The sequence below is a fragment of the Carcharodon carcharias genome, chromosome 16 (assembly GCF_017639515.1).
Source record: "Carcharodon carcharias isolate sCarCar2 chromosome 16, sCarCar2.pri, whole genome shotgun sequence".
Taxonomy (NCBI): Eukaryota; Metazoa; Chordata; class Chondrichthyes; order Lamniformes; family Lamnidae; genus Carcharodon; species Carcharodon carcharias.
The window spans coordinates 120996522-121020154 of NC_054482.1; the positions used below are offsets into that span (position 1 = coordinate 120996522).

General features: G+C 45.0%; 1 protein-coding gene across 2 annotated transcripts in view; it reads right to left on the reverse strand.

Moving 5' to 3' along the window:
• LOC121289454 (guanine nucleotide exchange factor VAV3) overlaps window positions 1-23361 on the reverse strand; it is a 232193-nt gene extending 208832 nt beyond the window's left edge. For both annotated transcript variants that reach the window (XM_041208960.1, XM_041208959.1), the window contains exons 1-2: window positions 23149-23361; window positions 15304-15420 (exon numbers count right to left, since the gene is read on the reverse strand). In XM_041208960.1, coding sequence (XP_041064894.1) covers window positions 15304-15420; window positions 23149-23352 — 321 coding nt within the window. In that variant the 5' untranslated portion in view covers window positions 23353-23361. The remainder of the gene's footprint in view (window positions 1-15303; window positions 15421-23148) is intronic.
• Window positions 23362-23633: the final 272 nt, after the last annotated feature.

Below are 23633 nucleotides of genomic sequence, written 5' to 3' on the forward strand. Positions count from 1 at the left end.
TTTGGCCCATCGTGTCAGTGCTAACTTTCCAAAGGCACAATTCACCCAGTGCCACTCCCCCTGCGTTCTCTCCGTAACCCTGCACATTCTTACTTTTCAAATAACAATCCAATACTCTCTTGATTGAATCTGTCTCCTCTGCTCTCAGGCAGCACATTCCAGACATTAACTACTCGCCATGTGAAAACGTTTTCTCTCATATCGCTTTGTTTCTTTTACTAATTACTTTAAATCTGTGCCCTCCCATTCTCGATCTCTCCACCAATAGGAACAGTTTTCCCCTATCTACTCTGTCCAGACCCCTCATCATTTTGAACACCTCGATCAAATCTCCTCTCTGCCTTCTTTTCTCTCAGAAACACCACCATAACTTCTCCAATCTAGATAACGGGACTTGCACATCCTTGGAACCATTCTCGTGAATCTTTTCTGCACTCCCTACAATGCCTTCACATCCTTTCTAAAGTGTGGCTCCCAGATGTGGATGAAATACTCCAGTGGCGATCGAACCAACGTTTTATGCAACTTCAACACAGCCTCCGTGTTCTTATTCTCTATATCCCTGTTAATAATGCCTAGGATGCTACATGCTTTATTAACCACTCTCTCAGCCTGTCCTTCAACCTTCAAAGATTTGTGCAGATCTTCACGCAGCTCCCTCTGCTCCAGCAGCCACTTTCGTCTATATCGTCTCTCCACATTCTTCCTCCCAAGGGATAGGGAGATATCGGGATATTTGATCAGTAATGGAGCACAAGGTCAAAAGTAAGTAAACAAAAATGCAAATATGACTGGGACAAGCAAAAATCATCAGTGGCTCAGTTGGTGGGACACTTGCAATAAAGACCCCCCGACAGTGCAGCACTCACTTAATATGGACCCTCTGACAGTGCAGCACTCCCTCAGTACTGACCCTCTGACAGTGCAGCACGCCCTCAGTACTGACCCCCTGACAGTGTACACTCCCTCAGTACTGACCCTCTGACAATGCAGCACTCCCTCAGTACTGACCCTCTGACAGTGCAGCACGCCCTCAGTACTGATCCTCTGACAGTGCAGCACTCCCTCAGTACTGACCCTCTGACAGTGCAGCACCCCCTCAGTACTGACTCTCTGACAATGTGGCAATCCCTCAAAAATGCACTGGGGATGTGAACTGGATTCTATGTTTGAGCCTGTGTAGTGGGACTTGAACAGTGAACATTGTGACTCAGATATGACGCCACTGACCAGTGGTTGACAGTTCACACCTCAGGGCCCTTGAAATCTGATTAAATAAATGAAAGTCCTGCACATCTGTTTGTGATTTCCGCTGTCAAAACATTTGAACACTCATGAAGCTCACTATACAAACTCAAAGACACTCGAAGTAGGAAGTGGTCCATAAAACCTTCTTCCTCTTCAAACTGCAGCCCACGAACTCTTCACTTGTAGCTGCACAGACTGAGAAAGAGCTTAATTCAAACTCCCAACACTCTGATGGTGTCAGTCGTAACTCATTAGGTAGCACACTCATCTCCCGGTCAGAAAGTCATGGATTCAAGTCACACCCCAGAGAGATGAAAATGAAACCCAGGCCGAACCTAAGTGCAATACTGGGTGAGTGCTGCAGAGGGACAGTACTGAGGGAGTGCTGCACTGTCAGAGGATCAATACAGAGGGTGTGCTGCACTGTCAGAGGGTCAGTACAGAGGGAGTGCTGCACTGTCAGAGGGTCAGTACTGAGGGAGTGCTGCCCTGTCAGAGGGTCAGTACTGAGGGAGTACTGCACTGTCAGAGGGTCAGCACTAAGGGAGTGCTGCACTGTCAGAGGGTCAGTACTGAGGGAGTGCTGCACTGTCAGAGGGTCAGTACTGAGGGAGTGCTGCACTGTCAGAGGGTCAGTACTGAGGGAGTGCTGCACTATCAGAGGGTAAGTACTGAGGGAGTGCTGTACTGTCAGAGGGTCAGCACTGAGGGAGTGCTGCACTGTCAGAGGGTCAGCACTGAGGGAGTGCTGCACTGTCAGAGGGTCAGTACTGAGGGAGTGCTGCACTGTCAGAGGGTCAGTACTGAGGGAGTGCTGCACTGTTGAAGATGTTGGCTTTCAGTTGAAATGTTCTACAAATGCCCCCTCTGCATCACAAAATCTTTACAGTACAGAAGGAGGCCATTCAGCCCATCGAGTCTGCACTGGCTCTCTGAAAGAGCATTTCCACCTAGTCCCACTCCCCTGCCTTTCCCTGTAACCTTACATATTCTCTCTTTTCAGGTAGCCATCCAATTCCCTTTTGACTGCCTCGATCGAACTTGTCTCCACCACTCTTTCAGGGAGTTTGTTCCAGACTCCAACCATATTCTGGGTGAAAATTTCCTCACATCACATTTACCCCTTTTGCCAATTATTTTGAATCTGTGCCCTCTAGTTCTTGATGCTCTCTTGAGTGGGAACAGTTTCTCACTATTTACCCTGTCCATACCCCTCAGGATTTTGAATACCTCAATCAAGTCTCCTCTCAGCCTTCTTTTCTCCAAGGAAAACAGTCCCAACCTCTCCAATCTATCCTCATAGCTACAGTTCTTTACCTTGGAATCATTCTTGTGAGTCTCCTCAGTACTCTTTCCAATGCCTGCGACCCTCTTAGGTGAATCTAAAAAGTGCCATGCAACTATTTTGATGGGGAGCAAGGAATTTCTCCCCAATGCCCTCCCCAATAATTAGCACTTAATTGACATCAATGAATCAGATTATATTGCCACTTTCACATTGCTTTTCATGGGATCTTGCTGTGTGAAAATTAGCTGCTGCATTTCCTACATTAAAACTGTGACTTCAAAGAACTCCTTCAATGTCTGTGAAATGCTTTGGGACGAGAAACATGAAGTGTTACAGGAAATGTTATTTCACAGGAAATTCATTAGGCCCTGGGTCTATAATTAGAGTCTGTGCTACTGAAGTTCCACTTCAGGTTTTATTCTACGCCAGCTGTTCTGTTATTGGACTCATAACCTAGAGATTTGTGTTCAAATCTCAACAGGTTCTGAAGTTAAATTGTGTTTTTAAAAGCTGGAAATAAAGAGCTCAATAAAAGTGGTCTTGAAGCTGTTGCTTTTTGTCAATGGTTCACTCGTCCTTTACACAATTGCAATGACCTGTTTCAACTGCCTGGAGGTTGTGAATATGGTGATCTTAAATCTGAGCTGACACGAGACCACATTGTAGTCGGGGTAACCGATGACACCCTTTCTGACCTATTGCAATCCAAAGACTTCACTCTGGAGAAGGCGATACAATGAGTCAGACAATCAGATCTCCATCAGCAAAATAGAGCCACACTAAGAGGGGAGGACAAACCATTGTTCGGGAACACCCCTCCCCCCACCCCAGAGATGGGACATTTATTAAACAAAAGAGTTTGAAAGACACTCCAGAGAGGAAAACACCTTATGGAACAAAAGTTCAAGGTGCCATTAAACCAGCAAAATGCCCCACAGGCGTGAACAGTGACCTGCAAGCATGGCGGAACACCTTCATTGGATGGCTGGACACTTTGGAAAGATGTGCAGAACTAGAACCTGGAGATATGCAGAGGGTCATGAGAGAAGCTTTCCACACAAGACCATCAATCAAATTGACAAAACTCAACAAGAGGAACCACAATGTTTCCTCAGCCAGATCAAAGGCCCCAGATTCACATTCTGGAATGCGAACATTTGTGTCATTGGACACATCACTCACTTCAGACTGGACACAGGAGCCAGTGTGACAGTCTTGTCCGATAAAGAACTATTCACATAGCTAGTGACCCAGGCCTGAAGCCATCTACAACCCAGCTATATGGCCCAGGAATTATCAAAGCAACACTCCAGTATAAGAGCAAACAAATACAGGAAACTTTACATGTGCTCCACAATCATGAATTCTTTCTTCCGAGTGGAAAAGCCCACATTGGCCTCAATCATATCCAACAGATCGAGGAAATCAACCAGCGAGAATCTGTTTCTGACTTCAAAATGGATTTTTCAAAACTATTCACTGGGCCGGGTCAACTGAAGACTGAAGACAGCAGAACACTTAGATAACAGGCTAAACCTGTTGCCTTTTCACACTGACGAAGTTACGGCATCCACTCATGAAAAAGGTCCAACTGCAATTTGAATGAGAATCCTCCCAAATAAATCCCTTCAAATCTGTAACAAAAATAAAAATACCTGGAAAAACTCAGCAGGTCTGACAGCATCTGCGGAGAGGAACACAGTTAACGTTTCGAGTCCGAATGACCCTTCAACAGAACTAAGGAAAAATAGAGCCTTAGTTCTGTTGAAGAGTCATACGGACTTGAAACGTTAACTGTGTTCCTCTCTGCAGATGCTGTCAGACCTGCTGAGTTTTTCCAGGTATTTTTGTTTTGGATTTCCAGCATCCACAGTTTTTTGCTTTTACCTTCACATCCATGTTACCCTGATTCAATTAAACAAGACTGTGGCAAGGGAAATCCACCTGATGTCCTTGGTGAGTGACAGCTTGACGAAGCTCTCCAAGAGTACAATGTTCTCAAAACTCAATGCCAACAGCAGGTTTTAGCAGCTATGATTAGATGAAAAATCAAAACTTTTGGAAACTTTATTACCCGATTCAGCAGATTTTGGTTTATTTGTTTGCTGTTTGGCATAACCTTAGCACCTGAAATTTTTCAGCAAACATTGTTTACCATCGTGCAAGACCTCAAAGACATTATGTGCCACATGGATGAAACCCTTATCCACGGAGAAACTCCTGAGGAACACGACCTGAAACTTAAAGCCACCTTGAGCTAGTTGCACAAAGACAGACTGACACTTGATGATCAATGTGAATTCTCCAAAACATCCATTCGGTGTTTAGGCCGCATTGTGAGCAGTACAGACATGATAATGGACCCACAGGAAACAAGGACCATCAGTGAATTTCCAACCCCGTCGTCCATTCCAGATCTCCAATCATTCCTGGGTTTGGTCAATCAGCTGGCAAAATTCCTACTAAACCCAGCGCAAGTCACAAGGCCTTCTTGGCTCCAACTAAGAAGGCCCAAACATAGTGTTGGAATACACACCTGGTGCAAGTATTCCGGCAGATTAAAGACATGCTGCTCTCACCAGATATCCCAGCTCACTACTACCCATCCCGACTGACCACAATCACAGCTGATGCCTCATCTACAGGACTAGGGACAGTCCTGTTTCAAGAGCAACTGAATGGGTGCCACTGACCAGTCAATTACAAGTCTTACAGAAAATAACAAGCTTCCACTGATAATAGGAGGCACTGTACCAGAAACATGCCCAGGCTGAACAAAGAGACAAGGTTTGGATCAGAGCCCAACACAGAGAAGGTGTCATCATCCAATCAATAACTGTCTTACCTGATACATCCTCCAGAAGGCATAATAAGAAGTGACAGGAGAAATCTTATCCCTATTGCTCAAAGAGAGCCTTCCATTATACATTTGGGGGAACCAGATGTTGAGAGTCAACCTGACAATGGACCAGAGGCTGCAACTCTTACCGAAGGCCAAACATGTCAAAGCAAAGAAGCCCAAAGGGAGAATACCATTCTTCCAATCCTCACCAGGACACAATCAGGGAGAGTTGTGAAATCTTGAGACCGATTAAACCTATGAAGTCAGAGACTTGGGTGGAGATGGAGTAGTGTATAAATATGAATGTAAAATATGTTTGGACAAAGACCTGAGGGGAAATGTAGAATTAGGTTGTTCAGGGCTGAAAGGATTAATGAATGAGACTGGAGACACAGTACCGCCCACATGATGATGTAAGAGAGAGTCACATGACTAGGAATCTGTGGTAATCTGATGTGTAACATACCTTTAAGAAGAATGTTATAATGTGAGGTCACATGATCTTAGTATCCAATAGAAGATTAGCACGGGCTACCTCAGTAGTCAGTAGTCTATAGTTAGAGTCAGTAGTGTGGAGACAGGGTTTGAGTTGAAAGTACACAAGCATAGCTGCTGAATACTTTTGGAGATAAACAGAATGTGTTCCACCTAAGAAGTGTTTACTGACCTACTCTGTCTATTGTACCAACTGGGCCATCCCAAAACAAGCGTGCAACCCAGATCCATAAGTTCCAACAAACTGGCACCCAGGATCCAACAAATTAGCAATGAGGAAAAAGCAAGGAAAATGCAAAGCTACAATAAACTGGCTTTGAGAATAAAACAAATTAATGAAAGAAATCAAGAGAAACAAAATTGGGCTGTACCTCGCACGCACAGTAATTATAAGTAGAATTTCCGTTCTAATCATCGAAGCAGTCCCCTCACAGAATGCCACAATTCGGAAGAATTGATCTTTTTGATCCAGCTACGGACGATTGGTCCCATTATATCCTTTTTCCAAGTGAACGGTATTGTGGGGGAAAAGAAGAGGCGAGTGATCTTCTTATCCATGTGTGGGAGTAAACCTACGGATTAATTCGAAGCCTGACGGCAGCCAGTGCTCCTGATTTGAAAGGTTTTGAGGGACTGGTGGACCTTGTAAAAGGTCATTACCAGCCAAAGCCCTCGTTAACAATGCAATGGTTCAAATTTAACTCAAGAAATAGAGACCCAGGGGAGACAGTTGCTTGTTATGTGGCAAGTTTGAAACAGTCAAAAGGACATTGCGAGTTTGGTACATCTTTAAGCGACATGCTCAGAGATCATTTAGTGTGTGGTGTGAACGAGGACATGATTCAGAAGAGACTGCTGCCTGAAACAAATTTGGATTTTACGAAGGTGCAAGAAATAGCAATGGCCATGGAAAGCACAGTCAGGGATTTGAAAGCCATCCAGAGAGTGCAACATGGCGCCACCCTTCACATTGGGTGAGAAGCCCCAGCCAAAAAGGGTGCGAAAATGCAAGGCTCTGCCGAGAAACAGGAACCAGCTGCTGCTAGCAGACAAATAAACAGAAGTGATTTAACAGCGAGAACAAGGAATACTTGCGACAAAGGTGAAAGCAGACAACCTTAAAATGATTGGCAGTTTAAAAAAATCAAATGTTTTTATTGTCATCAACAAGGGCACATAATGAAACAGCGGAGGGAAAGAATCAGGCAGATTTCAAACAAAAGAAAAAGCTCTGTGAGATCTACAATGTAGAGAAGCTTAAGGTAACAAATTCAGATATTTATTTGTTATTCAACTTGAAAATCAGAAAGACAGAACCAATATTTGTAACAGTGAAGGTAAATGGCAGACCTGTTAGAATGGAAGTGGACACAGGAACTTCCACTACAGTAATTGGCGAACACACCTTCAAATATCTGAATTATGGTGAACATAAACTAAATCTGGAAGGATCTGGCGCCAAATTAAAAACTTACACAGGAGAAGACATCCAAGCCAAAGTCATAATCACAAAATCAGAATCACAGAATCACACAGTGCAGAAGAGGCCCTTCGGCCCATCGAGTCTGCACCGACACGTGAGAAACACCTGACCTACCTACCTAATCCCATTTACCAGCACTTGGCCCATAGCCTTGAATGTTATGATGTGCCAAGTGTTCATCCAGGTATTTTTTAAAGGATGTGAGGCAACCCGCCTCCACCACCCTCCCAGGCAGCACATTCCAGACCGTCACCACCTTCTGGGTAAAAAGGTTTTTCCTCACATCCCCCCTAAACCTCCTGCCCTTCACCTTGAACTTATGCCCCCTTGTGACTGACTCTTCAACTAAGGGGATCAGCTGCTCCCTATCCACCCCTGTCCATGCCCCTCATAATCTTGTACACCTCGATCAGGTTGCCCCTCAGTCTTCTCTGCTCCAGCAAAAACAACCCAAGTCTATCCAACCTCTCTTCATAACTTAAATGTTTCATCCCAGGCAACATCCTGGTGAATCTCCTCTGCACCCCCTCCAGTGCAATCACATCCTTCCTATAATGTGGCGACCAGAACTGCACACAGTACTCCATCTGTGGCCTCACCAAGTTTCTATACAACTCCAACATGACCTCCCTACTTTTGTAATCTATGCCTTGATTGATAAAGGCAAGTGTCCCATATGCCTTTTTCACCACCCCACTAACATGCCCCTCCGCCTTCAGAGATCTATGGACACACATGCCAAGGTCCCTTTGTTCCTCAGAACTTCCTAGTGTCATGCCGTTCATTGAATACTTCCTTGTCAAATTACTCCTTCCAAAGTGTATCACCTCACACTTTTCAGGATTAAATTCCATCTTCCACTTATTCTGCTCATTTGACCATCCCATCTATATCTTCCTGTAGCCCAAGACACTCAACCTCACTGTTAACCACCCGGCCAATCTTTGTGTCATCTGCAAACTTACTAACCCTACCCCCCACATAGTCATCTATGTTATTTACATAAATGACAAATTATAGCGGACCCAGCACAGATCCCTGTGGTACACCACTGGACATTGGCTTCCAGTCAAATAAGGAGAGTCACTGTTCATTACGGAAGCCAATCAGTAAAACTACCCTTGATGGTGGTAGCAGGAAGATGACCAAGCCTCCTTGGATAAAACTGGCTAAAGGAAATTAAGTTAGAATGGGCTGAAATTTCCCAGCTGAGAGCGAGTGGATTTCCAGAGCTACTACAAAGATACGCCTTAGACCTCAGGGACATGCTTGGGAAGATCCAGGAGCTACAAGCAAATCTCATGTGGACCCAGAGGCAACCCTCCAATTCATAAAGGTGAGACCAGTACCTTACGCAATGCAGGAAAAGGTCGACACTAAACTGGACAGATTAGAGAAACTGGGAGTTATACAACCCGTGCAGTTCTCAGAAAGGGCAGCACCAACAGTTCCTGTCCTTAAACCCAACCAAAGCATTTAAATTTGTGGAGACTACAAACTGACGGTTAATACAGTGGCTAAGTTGGACAGACACCCCATACCAAAAATTGAAGGCCTGTTTGCTATGCTGACAGTTGGAACCACCCACAAGAAGCTTGATATGAGTCATGCTTATCAAAAATTAGAGTTAGAGAAGGCGTCCCAGAAATTTGCCACCTTTAATACACGCAAAGGGTTGTACCAATGTACCCAATTGCCTTTCAGTGCCTCCTCAGCTCTTGCCACATTCCAGAGAACAATGGAAAGTTTACTGCAGGGACTGCCCCACATTGTAGTTTATTTAGATGATGTTCGGGTGACAAGACTCACTGAAAAGGAGCTTTTGACAAATTTAGAAAAAATCTTAAAGCTGTTTCCTGCAGGTTGGAGTGCATTTGAAAAAAGAAAGGTACACATTCCAAGCGAGGAAGGGAATCTATTTGGGTCTCTGGGTAGATTGACAGGGCCTCCACCCGGTTGAGGAGAAAGTGAGAGCCATAAGAGAGGCACCTGCACCAAAGAACGTCTCAGAGCTGAAATCATGCTTAGGGATGGTCAATTACTTTGGACACTTCTTGCCTAATTTGTCGACAGGACTGGCCCCCCCTGTATTACCTACTCAAGAAAAAACAACGTTGGTCTTGGCAAACACCACAGAAAGAAACTTTCACAAAGATTAAAAAAAATTGTTGCACTCATCCAATCTATGAGTACATTATGACCAGGGGAAAGAATTGTTTTTGACATGTGATGCATCTCCTTATGGATTGGGAGCAGTGCTGTCCTGTTAAATGGTCAATGGAACAGAATGGCCTGTAGGATACGTATCAAGAACACTCAACACTGCAGAAAAGGGATGCTCTCAGATAGAAAAAGGGGGCCTGTCAATCATCTTTAGTGTCTAGAAACTTCACCAGTAGTCATTTTACTCTCGTTTCAGACCACAAGTCACTGCTAGGATTGTTCAGCAAAGAAAAAGCTATACCACCCATAGTCTCAGCAAGAATACAGAGATGGGCATTGATCCTGGCAGCGTATGAGTATACTTTCATCCTCAGGCCTGGAAGTCCGATTGCAAACACTGATGCACTCAGTCATTTGTCTTTACAAGAAAAAGATGAGGATGTCCCAGTCCCTCAAGAACTCGTTTTATTGTTGAACTTCTTGGATACATCACCGGTGAGTGCCAGACAGATCAGAGGAGGGACAAATTGAGACCTAGTCTTATTCAAAACACAAGAACAAGTTCTTCATGGTTGGTCACAAGAACAGGAATCTGACAAAATGAAACCATATTTTAACAGAAGACATGAAATAACCGGGTCAGGATGTATCTTATTGGGGGGAGCATGAATGATTGTCCCTCCAAAGGGAAGAAAGCCATTGTTGATTAAACTACATTGTGCACATCCAGGAATTTCCCAAATGAAGACCATTGAGAGCTTAGTGAAGAATTGTATGCAATGTCAACAACTGCAAAAGCAACTTCAACAGCTTCATTACACCCTTGGGAGCGGCCAAGAAGGCCATGGGTGTGGTTACACATTGACTATGTGGGACCTTTCATGGGAACAATGTTTCTGCTCATTGTTGATGCCCATTCAAAATGGATGGACATGTTTGAGGTGAAGTCAAAATCTTCTGCTACAATTGAGAAGCTACGTCAAAGTTTTGCCATTCACAGGCTACCGGGAATGGTCGTATCTGATAACGGCACGGCATTTACGAGTGCTGAGTTTCAACGGTTTATCAGCCTCAACAGTATCATTCATGTAAAAGCTTTACCATACCACCCTTCCTTAGTTGGACGGACCAAAAGTGCAGTTCAAACATTCAAGACAGACATGAAGAAATTAACTGGAGATTTCATAGCAACCGAGCTAGCACACTTTCTTTTCCATTATAGGACCACACCTCACACAACAACTGGTGTCACAGCTGCAGAGTTAATGATGAAACGCTGCCTCAGGACAAGATTGAGCTTAATAATACCAAATTTTGAGGGGAAAGTGGAAAGGAGTCAGAAAACTGGACATGACTGGCATAGTCATGAGAGAAAATTTACCGTGGGAGAGATGGTATATGTGAAGAACTTTGGAGAAGGACCAAAGTGATTATCAGGTGAAATAGGTGCAGTGACTGGACCTCTATCTTACCATGGGAAGGTGGAAGGCTGAGTCATACAGAGACATGTGGATCACGTCAGGAGGAGAAAAATCTTTCACCAACTGTTCACAAATGAGTCAACATTTCCTGTTGCAAAATCTCAGCTGTGTACAGATGTGTCTGAAGGGTCAGCTGGACCTGCGAGAGTTGAGGAAACAGATTTGCAGGAGCCACAGAAGAACCTGGTGTTCAGAAAGCTCCGGAAAAGGGGGTTCCCGACAAAGAATCTGAAGCTGTAGATCTGAGACGTTCTATACGCATAAGGAAACCCCCAGAAAGATCGAATTTGTAAATTACATATCTATCTGTGTTAAAAATTTGATATTTTGAAAAAATTGTTATTGTAACTGTAAAATATATTTCTGAATAAAAGGGGAGGGTGTGGTAATCTGATGTGTAACATACCTTTAAGAAGAATGTTATAATGGGAGATCACATGATCTTAGTCTCCAACAGAGGATTAGCACAGGCTACCTCAGTAATCAGTAGTCTATAGTTAGAGTCAGTAGTGTGGAGACAGGGTTTGAGTTGAAAGTGTAGCTGTTGAATACCTTTGTAAGTAAACAGAATATGTTCCACCTACTGACCTACCTCTGTCTATGGTACCAACTCAGCCAACCCAAAACAAGCTTACAACCCAGATCCGTAAGTCCCAACAAATGGTGACCAGGATCCAACAGAGTCTAGCAGGTCAAAGCTCACACCTCAGACTGAGTAATACCTGTAGTCTTGTATATCTGTAGTTATATTCATACAATAAAACCAATTATCATTCAGGCATATCTACATCTCCACTACTGTTTCTTAGCTAGTCACAAGGGGAGGTAGTGGCAGAGTGGTCTAATATTCCATATGCTCTGGGGACTTGGGTTCAAATCCCACCATGGCAGATGGAGAAATTTGAATCCAATTTAAAAATCTGGAATTCAATGTCGAATGATGACCATGAAATCATTGCCAATTGTAAAAATCCATTTGGTTCACTAATGTCCTTTATGGAAGGAAATCTGTTGTCCTTACCTGGTCTGGCCTACATGTGACTCCAGACCCAGAGCAATGTGGTTGACTCTTACATGCCTTCTGAACAAGGGCAGTTAGGGATGGGCCTAGCCAGCGATTCACATAGCAAATTTTTAAGAAACCAACATATGACAGAGCTGAGCTGAGGGGCAGAAGGGCCCATCCCATGCTCCTGTTTCCTATGTTTCTGGGTGTTACAAAGAGAGGCAATGAGTACAAAAGCAAGAGGAAGTTAAACCCTTTATAAATTTAATTGCGTCCAATTCTGGGATCTGCACTTTAGGAAGGATGTCAAGGTGTTAGAGAGGGCGCAGAGGAGATGTACCAGAATGGGACTGGAGAAGCTGGGATTGTTTTCTTTCGAGCAGAGAAGGTTAAGGGGAGATTTAATCAACATGTTCAAAATCATGAAGCATTTTGTTAGAGTAAATAAGGAGAAATTGTTTCCAGTAACAGTAGAGTCGGTAACCAGAGAGACACAGGTTGAAGAGAATCGGTGAAATAACCAGAGGGGGAGATGAGGAGAATTATTTTTACACAGCGAGTTGTTGTGATCTGGAATGTGCTGCCTGAAAGGGCGGTGGAAGCAGATTCAATAATAACTTTCAAAAGGGGAATTGGAGAAATAACATTTGTTGGATTGTGGTGAAAGAACAAGTGAGTTTGACTTATTGGATAGATCTTTGAAAAAGCTAGCACAGACACGATGGGTGGAATGGTCTCTATCCAATTCAAATGTTTTCATTTGTGTGAACCTTGAAGTAAAAGCATTTCATTTTTGAAATGATTACTTTGGGTTCACTTTACTTTTCAAAGCCTCAAAGTATTTTGTAGTTAGCCAAGGAGTGAGTACTGGGGAGTGGGCACTGAGAGTGAATGCTGGGGAGCAAAGAGGCAGTAGTGGGGGGGTAAGGGTGGCAAGGAGTCAAAGCTCTATTTTAATGTTTCAAGTGGTTTAATAAATACAAACTTTACTCGCTTTCCCAATCACTTAATCCTTCCTTAACTAACTCAATATCCTGGAACTCCCCTTAAACAGTTCAATCTCTCATGCGATGATCTCCCTGTAATGTCCTTAACTTGCTCAATCTCCTGTACAGTGGTGATAATTACCTTAACTAGTTGACTACCCTTCCAGGACAGAAGTGCCTTCACTTCCACACTCTTTGTGCCAAGACTCTTCCACACTCTGGACATTCATCCAGAAGCAGTCAGCAAGAAGATAACTCAGTAAAAGCAAAAAACTGCGGATGCTGGAAATCCAAAACAAAAACAAAAATAGCTGGAAAAACTCAGCAGGTCTGACAGCATCTGCAGAGAGGAACATAGTCAACATTTTGAATTCATATGACTCTTCACCAGAACTAAGGAAAAATAGAAAAGAGGTGAAATGTAAGCTGTTTTAAGGGGGGAGGGGGTGGGGTGGGGCAGGTAGAGTTGGATAGAGGACCAGTGATAGGTGGAGATAGCCAAAAGATGTCATAGACAAAAGGACAAAGAGGTGTTGACAGTGGTGAAATTAGCTAAAAAGCGAGCTAATGGTGACATTAAGGGTAGAAAGTAGGACAAGCAAGGTACAGGTAGCCCTCAGATAACTCAGTAAGTGTTTATTCCTAATCCCTCGGCACTAACACAACAGATAAGTCCACATTTAAGGAGAGATACAGTTCAGTTGTGAATGTGAATGTTGAATATCCCTCCCAGTGCCCACATGACAGGTCTTCAATTGGGTTTGGCATTGACAGTGGCCAGCAAAATTCAGCACAGAATGGAGAGCGGATGTCAAAATCATCCCAACATTTTAACATAGAAACATAGAAAATAGGAGCAGGGGTAGGTAATTCAGCCTTTGAGCGTGTTCCACCATTCAATATGATCACGGCTGATTCTCTATCTCAATGCTGTATTCCCACTCCTTACCCCTTGACACCTTTAGAGTCCAGAAATCTCTCTGTTTCCTTCTTAAATATATTCAGTAACTTGGCCCCCACAGCCTCTGTGGTAGAGAATTCCACAGGTTCACCACCCTCTGAGTGAAGACATTTCTCCTCATCCTCAGTCCTAAATGGCCTACCCTGTATCCTGAGATTGTTCTAGACCCCCAGTCAGAGGAAACATCATCCCTGCATCCAGTCTGTCCATCCCTGTCAGGATTTTATATGTTTCAATGAGATCCCCTCTCATTCTTCTAAACTCCAGTGAATACAGGCCTAGTCAGCCCAATCTATCCTCATACATCAATCCTGCCATCCCAGGAATCAGTCTGGTGAACCTTCACTGCACTCCCTCTATGACAAGTATATCCTTCCTTAGGTAAGGAGACCAAAACTGCACACAATACTCCAGGTGTGGTCTCACCAAGGCCCTGTACAGCTGCAGTAAGACATCCTTGCTCCTGTACTCAAGTCCTCTCACAATGAAGGCCAACATACCATTTGCCTTCTTAACTGCTTGCTGCACCTGCATGCTTGCTTTCAGTGATTGGTGTACAAGGACACCCAGGTCCCTTTGTACATCAACATTTCCCAATCTATCACCATTTAAATAATACTCTGCCATTCTGTTTTTCCTACCAAAGTGGATAACTTCACACTTATCCACATCATACTGTATCGTCCATCCATGCCTCTTAACACCCTCCTCATCGCTTACATTCCCACCAAGTTTTGTGTGGTCAGCAAACTTGGAAATATTACATTTGGTTCCCTCATCCAAATCATTGATATATATTGTGAATAGCTGGGGCCCAAGTACTGATCCCTGTGGTACCCCACTAGTCACCACCTGCCACTCCGAAAAAGACTAATTTATTCCTACTTTGTTTCCTGTCTGCTAACCAATTCTCAATCCCATTTGCTTTAATTTTACACACTAACCACTTATGTGGGACTTTATCAAAAGCTTTCTGAAAATCTAAATACACCACATCTACTACTCCTCCCTTATCTACTCTGCTAGTTACGTCTTCAAAAAACTCCAGTAGGTTTGTCAATCATGATTTCCCTTCATAAATCCATGTGACTTTGTCTAATCCCATTGATATTTTCTAAGTGTCCTATTATCACATCCTTTACAATAGACTCTACCTTTATACTCTCATTGATACAGTCTAGAGACAGGGATTCCTGATCAATACTTCATGAATGGACAACAAAGTCAATGCTTCCTAACTAGACATCAATGATCCAACTATCCTGATTATTCAACACAGAGGCAGCAACTCAAAATTGGACAAAAGCCCGCCACAACTGATTGGATAATAAAGAGTTAACATTTTCTTACCTTTGCAAAATCACGGACATCAAAAAGGTCAAAAGCATCAAAAAGTTCACTCTTCCGCATCCCGAAAGTGTCACAACAGGTAGTGAGGAATGTCCGAATGTTCTTTAGACAGAGGAACTGGAACAAGGGAAGAAAGTGCAGTTGAATGGACCAACGATATCGGGAAAGGATAAGCAGCTGCTACCAACAACTTGCATTTACGTTGCCACTTTACAATAGTAATTCAGCCCAGGTTGCTGCATGGCAGCCTAATTCAGACAAAATTTGACCCCGAGCCACATAAGGAGATATCCAGACAGCTGACTAAGAGCTCGGTCAAAGGTTTTGAGGAAGATCATAATGGAGGTAAGAGAGATAGGGAGAGAGGTGTAGAGGAGCGAATTCCAGAACTTAGGGCACAGGCAGCTGACTGGCACGGCTTCTATCTTGGAAGGATAGAAATCAGACATGCACAAGAGGCCAGAATTGGAGGAGTGCATATTATCTCAGAGGGCTTGAAGCTGAAGGAGGTTACAGAGATAGGGAGGGGTGTAGGGGCTGGAGGAGGTTACAGAGATAGGGAGAGATGAGGCAATGTAGGGATTTGAAAGCAAGGATGAGAATTTAAAAATTGAGGCATTGCCACACCAGGAGCCAAAGTAGGCCAGAGGGTACAGGGGATTTGGTGTGAGTTTGGACACCAACAGTAGGGTTTCTGATGATCTGAATGTCTAACCTTAATGCAATGGTTATAAACTGAGGTCCAGTGAATCATTGAGGCTTGCTTTACAATTGCAGCCCTGTTCCCAACCAAAACCAAAACACATCAGTAACACAATCTAAAGAGAGAAACAACTCCATCAAGTGCTTGGCTAAAAAGAGCTAAAGATCCATCTATCCACATTGTTATGTGGTTTCAAGTCCTATTCCAGGGTTTGAACACAAAAACAAATCCAGGCTGACACTTCAATGCGTTATTGAGGGAGTGCTGATTGGTGCCATCTTCTAGATGAGAAATTAAACAGAGGGGCTGTCACCCCTCACACTTGGATAGGAAAAATTTTGCGGCACCATTTTGAAGAAGGGCAGGGGTGTTATTGCCAGTGTCCTGAACAATATTTATCCCTCAACATCAGAAAACCAGATTATCTGCTCATTATTGCAAGTTGTCTTGTGTGAACTTGTTGTGCAGAAATTGGTTCCAATATGCGTACATTCCTAGAGTGATGACACTTTGAAAGTGCTTCATTGGCTGTAAAGCACTTTGAGGTGGTCTGGTGGTTCTGAAAGGTGCTATAAAAATGCAAGTCCTTCCTTTTTCTTTGCCATTAGAAAGGAAAGAAAAATCTTGCATTTGTATAGTGCCTTTCCTGACCTCAGCGCATCCCAAAGCACATACTAGCCAATGAAATACCTTTGAAGTGTAGCCGCTGTAGGAATGTACGAATATGGGAAATGTGATCCTAATTTGTGCACAGGAAGCTCCCACAAACTGAAACAAAATAAATGACTTGATAGCCTGGTTTTGTAGTTGTTTCTTTGTGAGGGCTGCTTTCTTGAAATAACCCCAGAATGGAAAGGCTCCAATTTTAAGGTGCTGCCCTTTGTTCTGGTCTCTCCCAACACAGGAAATAGGATCAGAGACAAACTATCAAATCCTTTAATCACCTTAAGCACCTCAATTAGGTTACAGTTAGGGAATACAAGTCTAGTCTATGCCTTCATAGTTTAACCCTTTAATCCCTGGTGTCATTCTGGTGAATCTGTGCTGCACGTCCTCCAAGACCAGTACCCAATTTCCTGAGATGAAGGGCCCAGAACTGAATGCAGTCCTCTAACTGGGGTCTAACCAGAGCTCGGTACAACTGTAACACCATTTCCTCCTGGCCTTTGCATTCCAGTGCTCTGAGTGTGACAGAACCAGTGTTTAGAATCAACGGTGTGAGGGAATGATAATAACACTTCATGGCGATAACTCCCCTGCTCTTCTTCAAAATGGTGGCCACAAGATCTCTTCCATCCAGCTGGTGAGGGTGGACAGCCCCTCTGTTTAATCTCATCTAAAAGATGGCACCGATGACATTTCAGTACTCCCTCAGTAATCACAGAATCACACAGTGTAGAAGAGGCCCTTCAGCCCATCGAGCCTGCACCGACAGGTGAGAAACACCCCCTCAGTAATGCACTGAAGTTTCAGCTGGATTTGTACTTGTGCTCAAACCCTGGAGAAGGACATGAAGCCTGAACCTTTGGTTCAGAGGCAAACGTGCTACCCACTGAGACACAGCTGACGGTGGAAATCCAGAACCCTCCCACCCAAAATGCTTTGGGGTCAATTGAAAATTTCAAAACAGAGATTGCTAGATTTTTGGTGGATGAAAGGAGATCAAAGGTTGTGGAAGAAGGTGGTCAATGGGGACAAAGTACAGGTCAGCCATGATCTAAACTCAATGGCAGAAGACACTCGAGCAGCTGAACATTTCAATGTTCAGCCCTGGATCCTGGTACAGACAGCAAGTGCTGTTAATGGACAAGTGCTGCCTAAACAACAACTGACATTGATACTTTTAACACAGTGACACAGCCCAAGGCCCTCCATCGAAACATTATCAGAAATAACATGACACCAAGCTGCGAGAGGAAACAGGCAAGTAACCAAAGGTTTAGTTGAAGGAGACAGAGGCAGAGAGCCTTTACATAGGATATAAGGCTCAAAACAGGCTATTCGGCCCATCTGATCCATGCTGGTGTTTATGCGCTGCTCAAGCCTCCTCCCAGATTTCCTCATTTAAATCTATCATTGTAACCATCTGCTCCCTTCTCCCTCATCTGCTTGTCTAACTTCCCCTTAAATACATCAACACTATTCATCTCAAACACTCCCCGTGGGAGCGAGTTCCACATTCTCACCACTCTCTGTGTAAAGAAGTTTCTTCTGAATCCCGGATTGGATTTCTTGGTGACTATTTATATCGACCGTCTCAAGTTAGACTCTTCCTGATAAGAGGAAACATGCTCACTTTATCCACTCGATCAGAACCTTTCAGAATTTTAAAGTCCTTGATTAGATCACCCCTCAGCCATTTTTCCCAAGAGAGAAGGGCACCAGCCAGTCAATACTTTCCTAATCTGTAAATCCACACATTCCTGGGATCATTGTGGCAAGTGCCCTCTGCAGCCTCTCCAATGCTTCCAGACCCTTTCTATAATATGGCAACCAGAACTGCACGCAGTACTCTAACTGTCGATCCAACAAAGATTCAATACAGATTTACAATAACTTCCCTACTTTTCAATTCAATCCTTAGAGAAATAAAGACTAATTTCAAGGGGATTCCAGAGATCAGGGTGCAGGCAGCAGCAGCAGGCACAACCATAAATTGTGAAGTGAAGGGACTGAGGGATGTGCAAGCTTTCAGAATGGGAGGAGCGGGGGTTATACAGATGGGAGGAGGGGGGTTATACAGATGGGAGGAGGGGAGTTATACAGATGGGAGGAGGGGGTTATACAGATGGGAGGATGGGGGTTATACAGATGGGAGGAGGGGGGTTATACAGATGGGAGGAGGGGGTTATACAGATGGTAGGGGGGGGTTATACAGATGGGAGGAGGGGGGGTTATACAGATGGGAGGAGGGGGGGTTATACAGATGGGAGGAGGGGGGTTATACAGATGGGAGGAGGGGGGGTTATACAGATGGGAAGAGGGGGGGTTATACAGATGGGAGGAGGGGGGTTATACAGATGGGAGGAGGGGGTGTTATACAGATGGGAGGAGGGGGTGTTATACAGATGGGAATCACCTGTAGTTGCCTGAGGCAGTTGCTGCAGCTACTGGGGAGAAGAAAGTGTGGGTGAGGGATTAACGTAGCCTTGAAATTGTTTTGTTGAGCGGGGCCACTTCATCAGAATGTGGAGAACCTCTCATTCCTCTTCCACTCTACACATGTCCAGGACCTTCAGGAGGACTAGGTGTGGGTGTACACAAGCTTAGTTTAGGGGGATTATCTCTAGGGATTCCGTGATGAACACAAATGGGAATGTTCCCAATTCTGGGGTCTACTCCTCCTTCACCCCCACATTCCCAGACCATCAGAATCCTTTCTGTTTTGTTGGATTTTCTTCCTCCCCTTCATTCACATCTCCTCTAATCCCATCCTTTCTTTCTTTATTCTTCCGTTACAATCCTATCTACCTGAAACCATCATCCCTTTTTATCAATAATAAAAACAAAAAAACTGCGGATGCCGGAAATCCAAAACAAAAACAGAATTACCTGGAAAAACTCAGCAGGTCGCCCCCCCCCCCCACACACCTTAAACCAGCTTATATTTCAACTCTTTCTTGGACTCGAACTCAAGTTCTGTCGAAGGGTCATGAGGACTCGAAATGTCAACTCTTTTCTTCTCCGCTGATGCTGCCAGACCTGCTGAGTTTTTCCAGGTAATTCTGTTTTTATCCCTTTTTATCATTTCATCTCACTGGCCTCCCTGCCGCACACCTTGTCTTTGCTTTTTCCTCTCCAGCAGCTTTGCCCTGCTACAGATTTCAGGTCTGAAGAAAAGACATTGAGCTGAAACATTGTCTGTTTCTGATGACACATGTGAATTGAAACAACAGGAAACTCTTCAGCTTCCCTTTCCTCAGCTCCTGCAGAAACATTTGACACATGATGGTTTGAAACGTGCCTTCCCCATGCGGAGAGCGGTCTCTGGCTTTCACTGGGACCGCTCCCTCGGGGTTAGAAGGGCCTCAGTGGGTCAGCTTGCTCTAACCTCTCAGTCAGCTCGTGGGGTCAAAACCAACTCCAAAGACATCAGCACAAAATGCAGGCTGACATTTCCAATGCGGTACTAAGAAAGCACTGCACTGTCAGAGGGTCAGTACTGAGGGAGTGCTGCACTGTCAGAGGGTCAGTACTGAGGGAGTGCTGCACTGTCAGAGAGTCAGTACTGAGAGAGTGCTGCACTGTCAGAGGGTCAGTATTGAGGGGGTGCTACACTGTCAGAGGGTCAGTACTGAGAGAGTGCTGCACTGTCAGAGGGTCAGTACTGAAGGAGTGCTGCACAGTCAGAGGGTCAGTACTGAGGGAGTGCTGCACTGTCAGAGGGTCAGTACTGAAGGAGTGCTGCACAGTCAGAGGGTCAGTATTGAGGGAATGCTGCACTGTCAGAGGGTCAGTACTGAGGGAGTGCTGCACTGTTAGAGGGTCAGTACTGAGGGAGTGCTGCACTGTCAGAGGGTCAGTACTGAGGGGGTGCTGCATTATCAGAGGGTCAGTACTGAGGGAGTGCTGCACTGTTAGAGGGTCAGTACTGAGGGAGTGCTGCACTGTCAGAGGGTCAGTACTGAGGGGGTGCTGCACTATCAGAGGGTCCGTACTGAGGGAGCGCTGCACTGTCAGAGGGTCAGTACTAAGGGAGTGCTGCACTGTCAGATGGTCAGTACTGAGGAAGAGCAGCACTTCAAAGGGTCAGTACTGAGGTAACGCTCCTCTGTCAGAGGGCCAATACTTAAGGAGTGCTGCCCTGTCAGGGGATCAATACAGAGGGAGTGCTGCACTGTCAAGGGGTCAGTACTGAGGGGGTGCTGCACTGTCAGAGGGTCAGTACTGAGGGGGTGCTGCACTGTCAGAGGGTCAGTACTGAGAGAGTGCTGCACTGTCAGAGGGTCAGTACTGAGGGAGTGCTGCACTGTCAGAGGGTCAGTACTGAGGGAGTGCTGCACTGTCAGAGGGTCAGTACTGAGGGAGTGCCGCACTGTCAGAGGGTCAGTACTGAGGGAGTGGTGCACTATCACAGGGTCAGTATTAAGGGAGTTCTGTACTATCAGAGGGTCCTTATTGAGGGAGTGCTGCGCTGTCAGAGGGTCAGTTTTAAGGGAGTGCTACACTGTCAAAGGGTCTGTTCTGAGGGAGTGCTGCACTGTCAGAGGGTCAGTACTGAGAGAGTGCTGCACTGTTGGATGATCAGTCACTAATTAACTATGAAGAACGTTTTGCTCCTTCTGAGGGGTTGTTAATGGTTAGATAAACACAGGAGCAAAATGCTGCAGATACTGGAAACCCTGGAAATATTCAGCAGATCAGGCAACAAGTGCTGTGAGTGAAACAGAGTTGCTGCTTCATTTACTCTCTTTCTCTATCCACTCTCTCTTTCAAACATACAAACATACCTATGAACATATGAATTAGGAGCAGGAGTAGGCCACTCAGCCCCTTGAGCCTGCTCTGTCATTCAATAAGATCATGGCCGAAATGTGTAACCTCAACCCCACATTCCTGCCCATCCCTGTTAATCTATCTCACTCTGTCTTAAAATATTCAAAGACCCTGTTTCCAGTGCCTTTTGAGGAAGAGAGCTCCCAAAACTCACAACCCTCAGAGAAAACATTGCTCTTCATCTCCGTTTTACATGGGTGACCCCTTTTTTTTAAACTGTGACCCAATAGAATTTTTTATGATTCAATCAAGTTGCCTTTTACTCATCTAAACTCCACTGGATACAAAGCAAAAATAAAAATACCTGGAAAAACTCAGCAGGTCTGGCAACATAGAAACATACACAGAAACATAGAAACTAGGAGCAGGAGGAGGCCATTCGGCCCTTTGAGCCTGCTCTGCCATTCATTATGATCACGGCTGATCATCCAGCTCAATAACCTGCTCCCGCTGTCTCCTTGTTTCCTTTGATCCCTTTCACCCCAAGAGCTATATCTAACTCCTTCTTGAAAACATACAATGTTTTGGCCTCAACTACTTTCTGTGGTAACGAATTCTACAGGCTCACCACTCTCTGGGTGAAGAAATTTCTCCTCATCTCAGTCCTAAATGGTCTACCCCATATCCTCAGACTGTGACCCCTGGTTCTGGACTCCTCCACCATCGGGAACATCCTTCCTGCATCTACCCTGTCTAGTCGTGTTAGAATTTTATAGGTTTCTATGAGATCCCCCCTCATTCTTCTGAACTCCAGCAAATATAATCCTAACTGACTCAATCTCTCCTCATATGTCAGTCCCACCATCCCGGGAATCATTCGGGTAAACCTTCGCTGCACTCCCTCATCTAAATCATTAACATATATTGTGAATAACTGGGGTCCCAGCACCGATCTCTGCGGTACCCCACTGGTCACTGCCTGCCATTCGGAAAAAGACCCATTTATTCCTACTCTTTGTCTCCTGTCTGCCAACCAGTTTTCTATCCATCTTAATACACTACCCCCAATCCCATGTGCTTTAATTTTACACGCTAATCTCTTATGTGGGACTTTGTCGAAAGCCTTCTGAAAGTCCAAATAAAACGCATCCACTGGAGATGCTCTCTAAATCAACCCGGACCCAACCCTCCCCCTCTATCTCGACCTGCATCCAGCATCAGTGGAGAGAGAAACAGAATTAACGTTTGGAATTCAATCTGAGTCTCGGACTTCTGTTTGAAACGTTAACTCTGTTTCTCTCTCCACAGATGCTGCCAGACCTGCTGAGTATTTCCAACATTTCTGTTTCATTATACATCACACAAATACAGGGCTGTAATTTTTTTTTACTGTCCCTTCTCACCAGGATGTACATTTCAAGCGGAATATCTCATCCTGCTCTCTGCCCCATGCACTGATTTTTATTATTTACTAAGAGGGTTCGCCTGGGGTTGAGATTCAGAGACTATTTCCCCCCAGCTCCCGGTGAGCTGGATCCCACTCCCTCCCAATTCCGGTTCAATCGCTTCGGTGGGGATTCCGGAAATCTCTCCCCTCCCGTACCTGACAAAGGGGGGAAACGGCTGTTCAACCTCCCGAGGCTTCACCCCCCCCCCCCCCCACCCACCCCCACGGTTTACCCCCGGGTCCACTCGCTGCTCCTTACCTGGGACATGTGTGGCCGCTGGTTGATGTCCTTGAGGAGGATGGTGCGGGGCCGGAGGTTGTTGAGTAAGCGGCAGAGCAGCACCCCATCCCGCAGAGACTGAGCCAGGTCAAAAACCTGAGCCCCTGGCCAACTCACCCGGTGGTCCGGGGGTAAAACCCCACAACTGATGAGCCAGAGAGAGCACTGGCGCCAGGGCTCCATCCCCGTGTCCCGTCCTGTCCCTCTCTGTCTTTCTCCCTCCCCCTCTCTATCTCTTTCTGTCTCTGTCCCTCCCCCTCTCTCTCTGTCTCTCTAAATCTCTCTCCCCTCTCTGTCTCTGTCTTTCTCCCTCCCCCTCTCTATCTCTTTCTGTCTCTGTCCCTCCCCCTCTCGCTCTGTCTCTCCAAATCTCCCTCTCCCCTCTCTGTCTCTGTCTCTCCCTCCCTCCCTCTCTGTCTTTCTCCCTCCCCCTCTCTGTCTGTCTCTGTCCCTCCCCCTCTCTG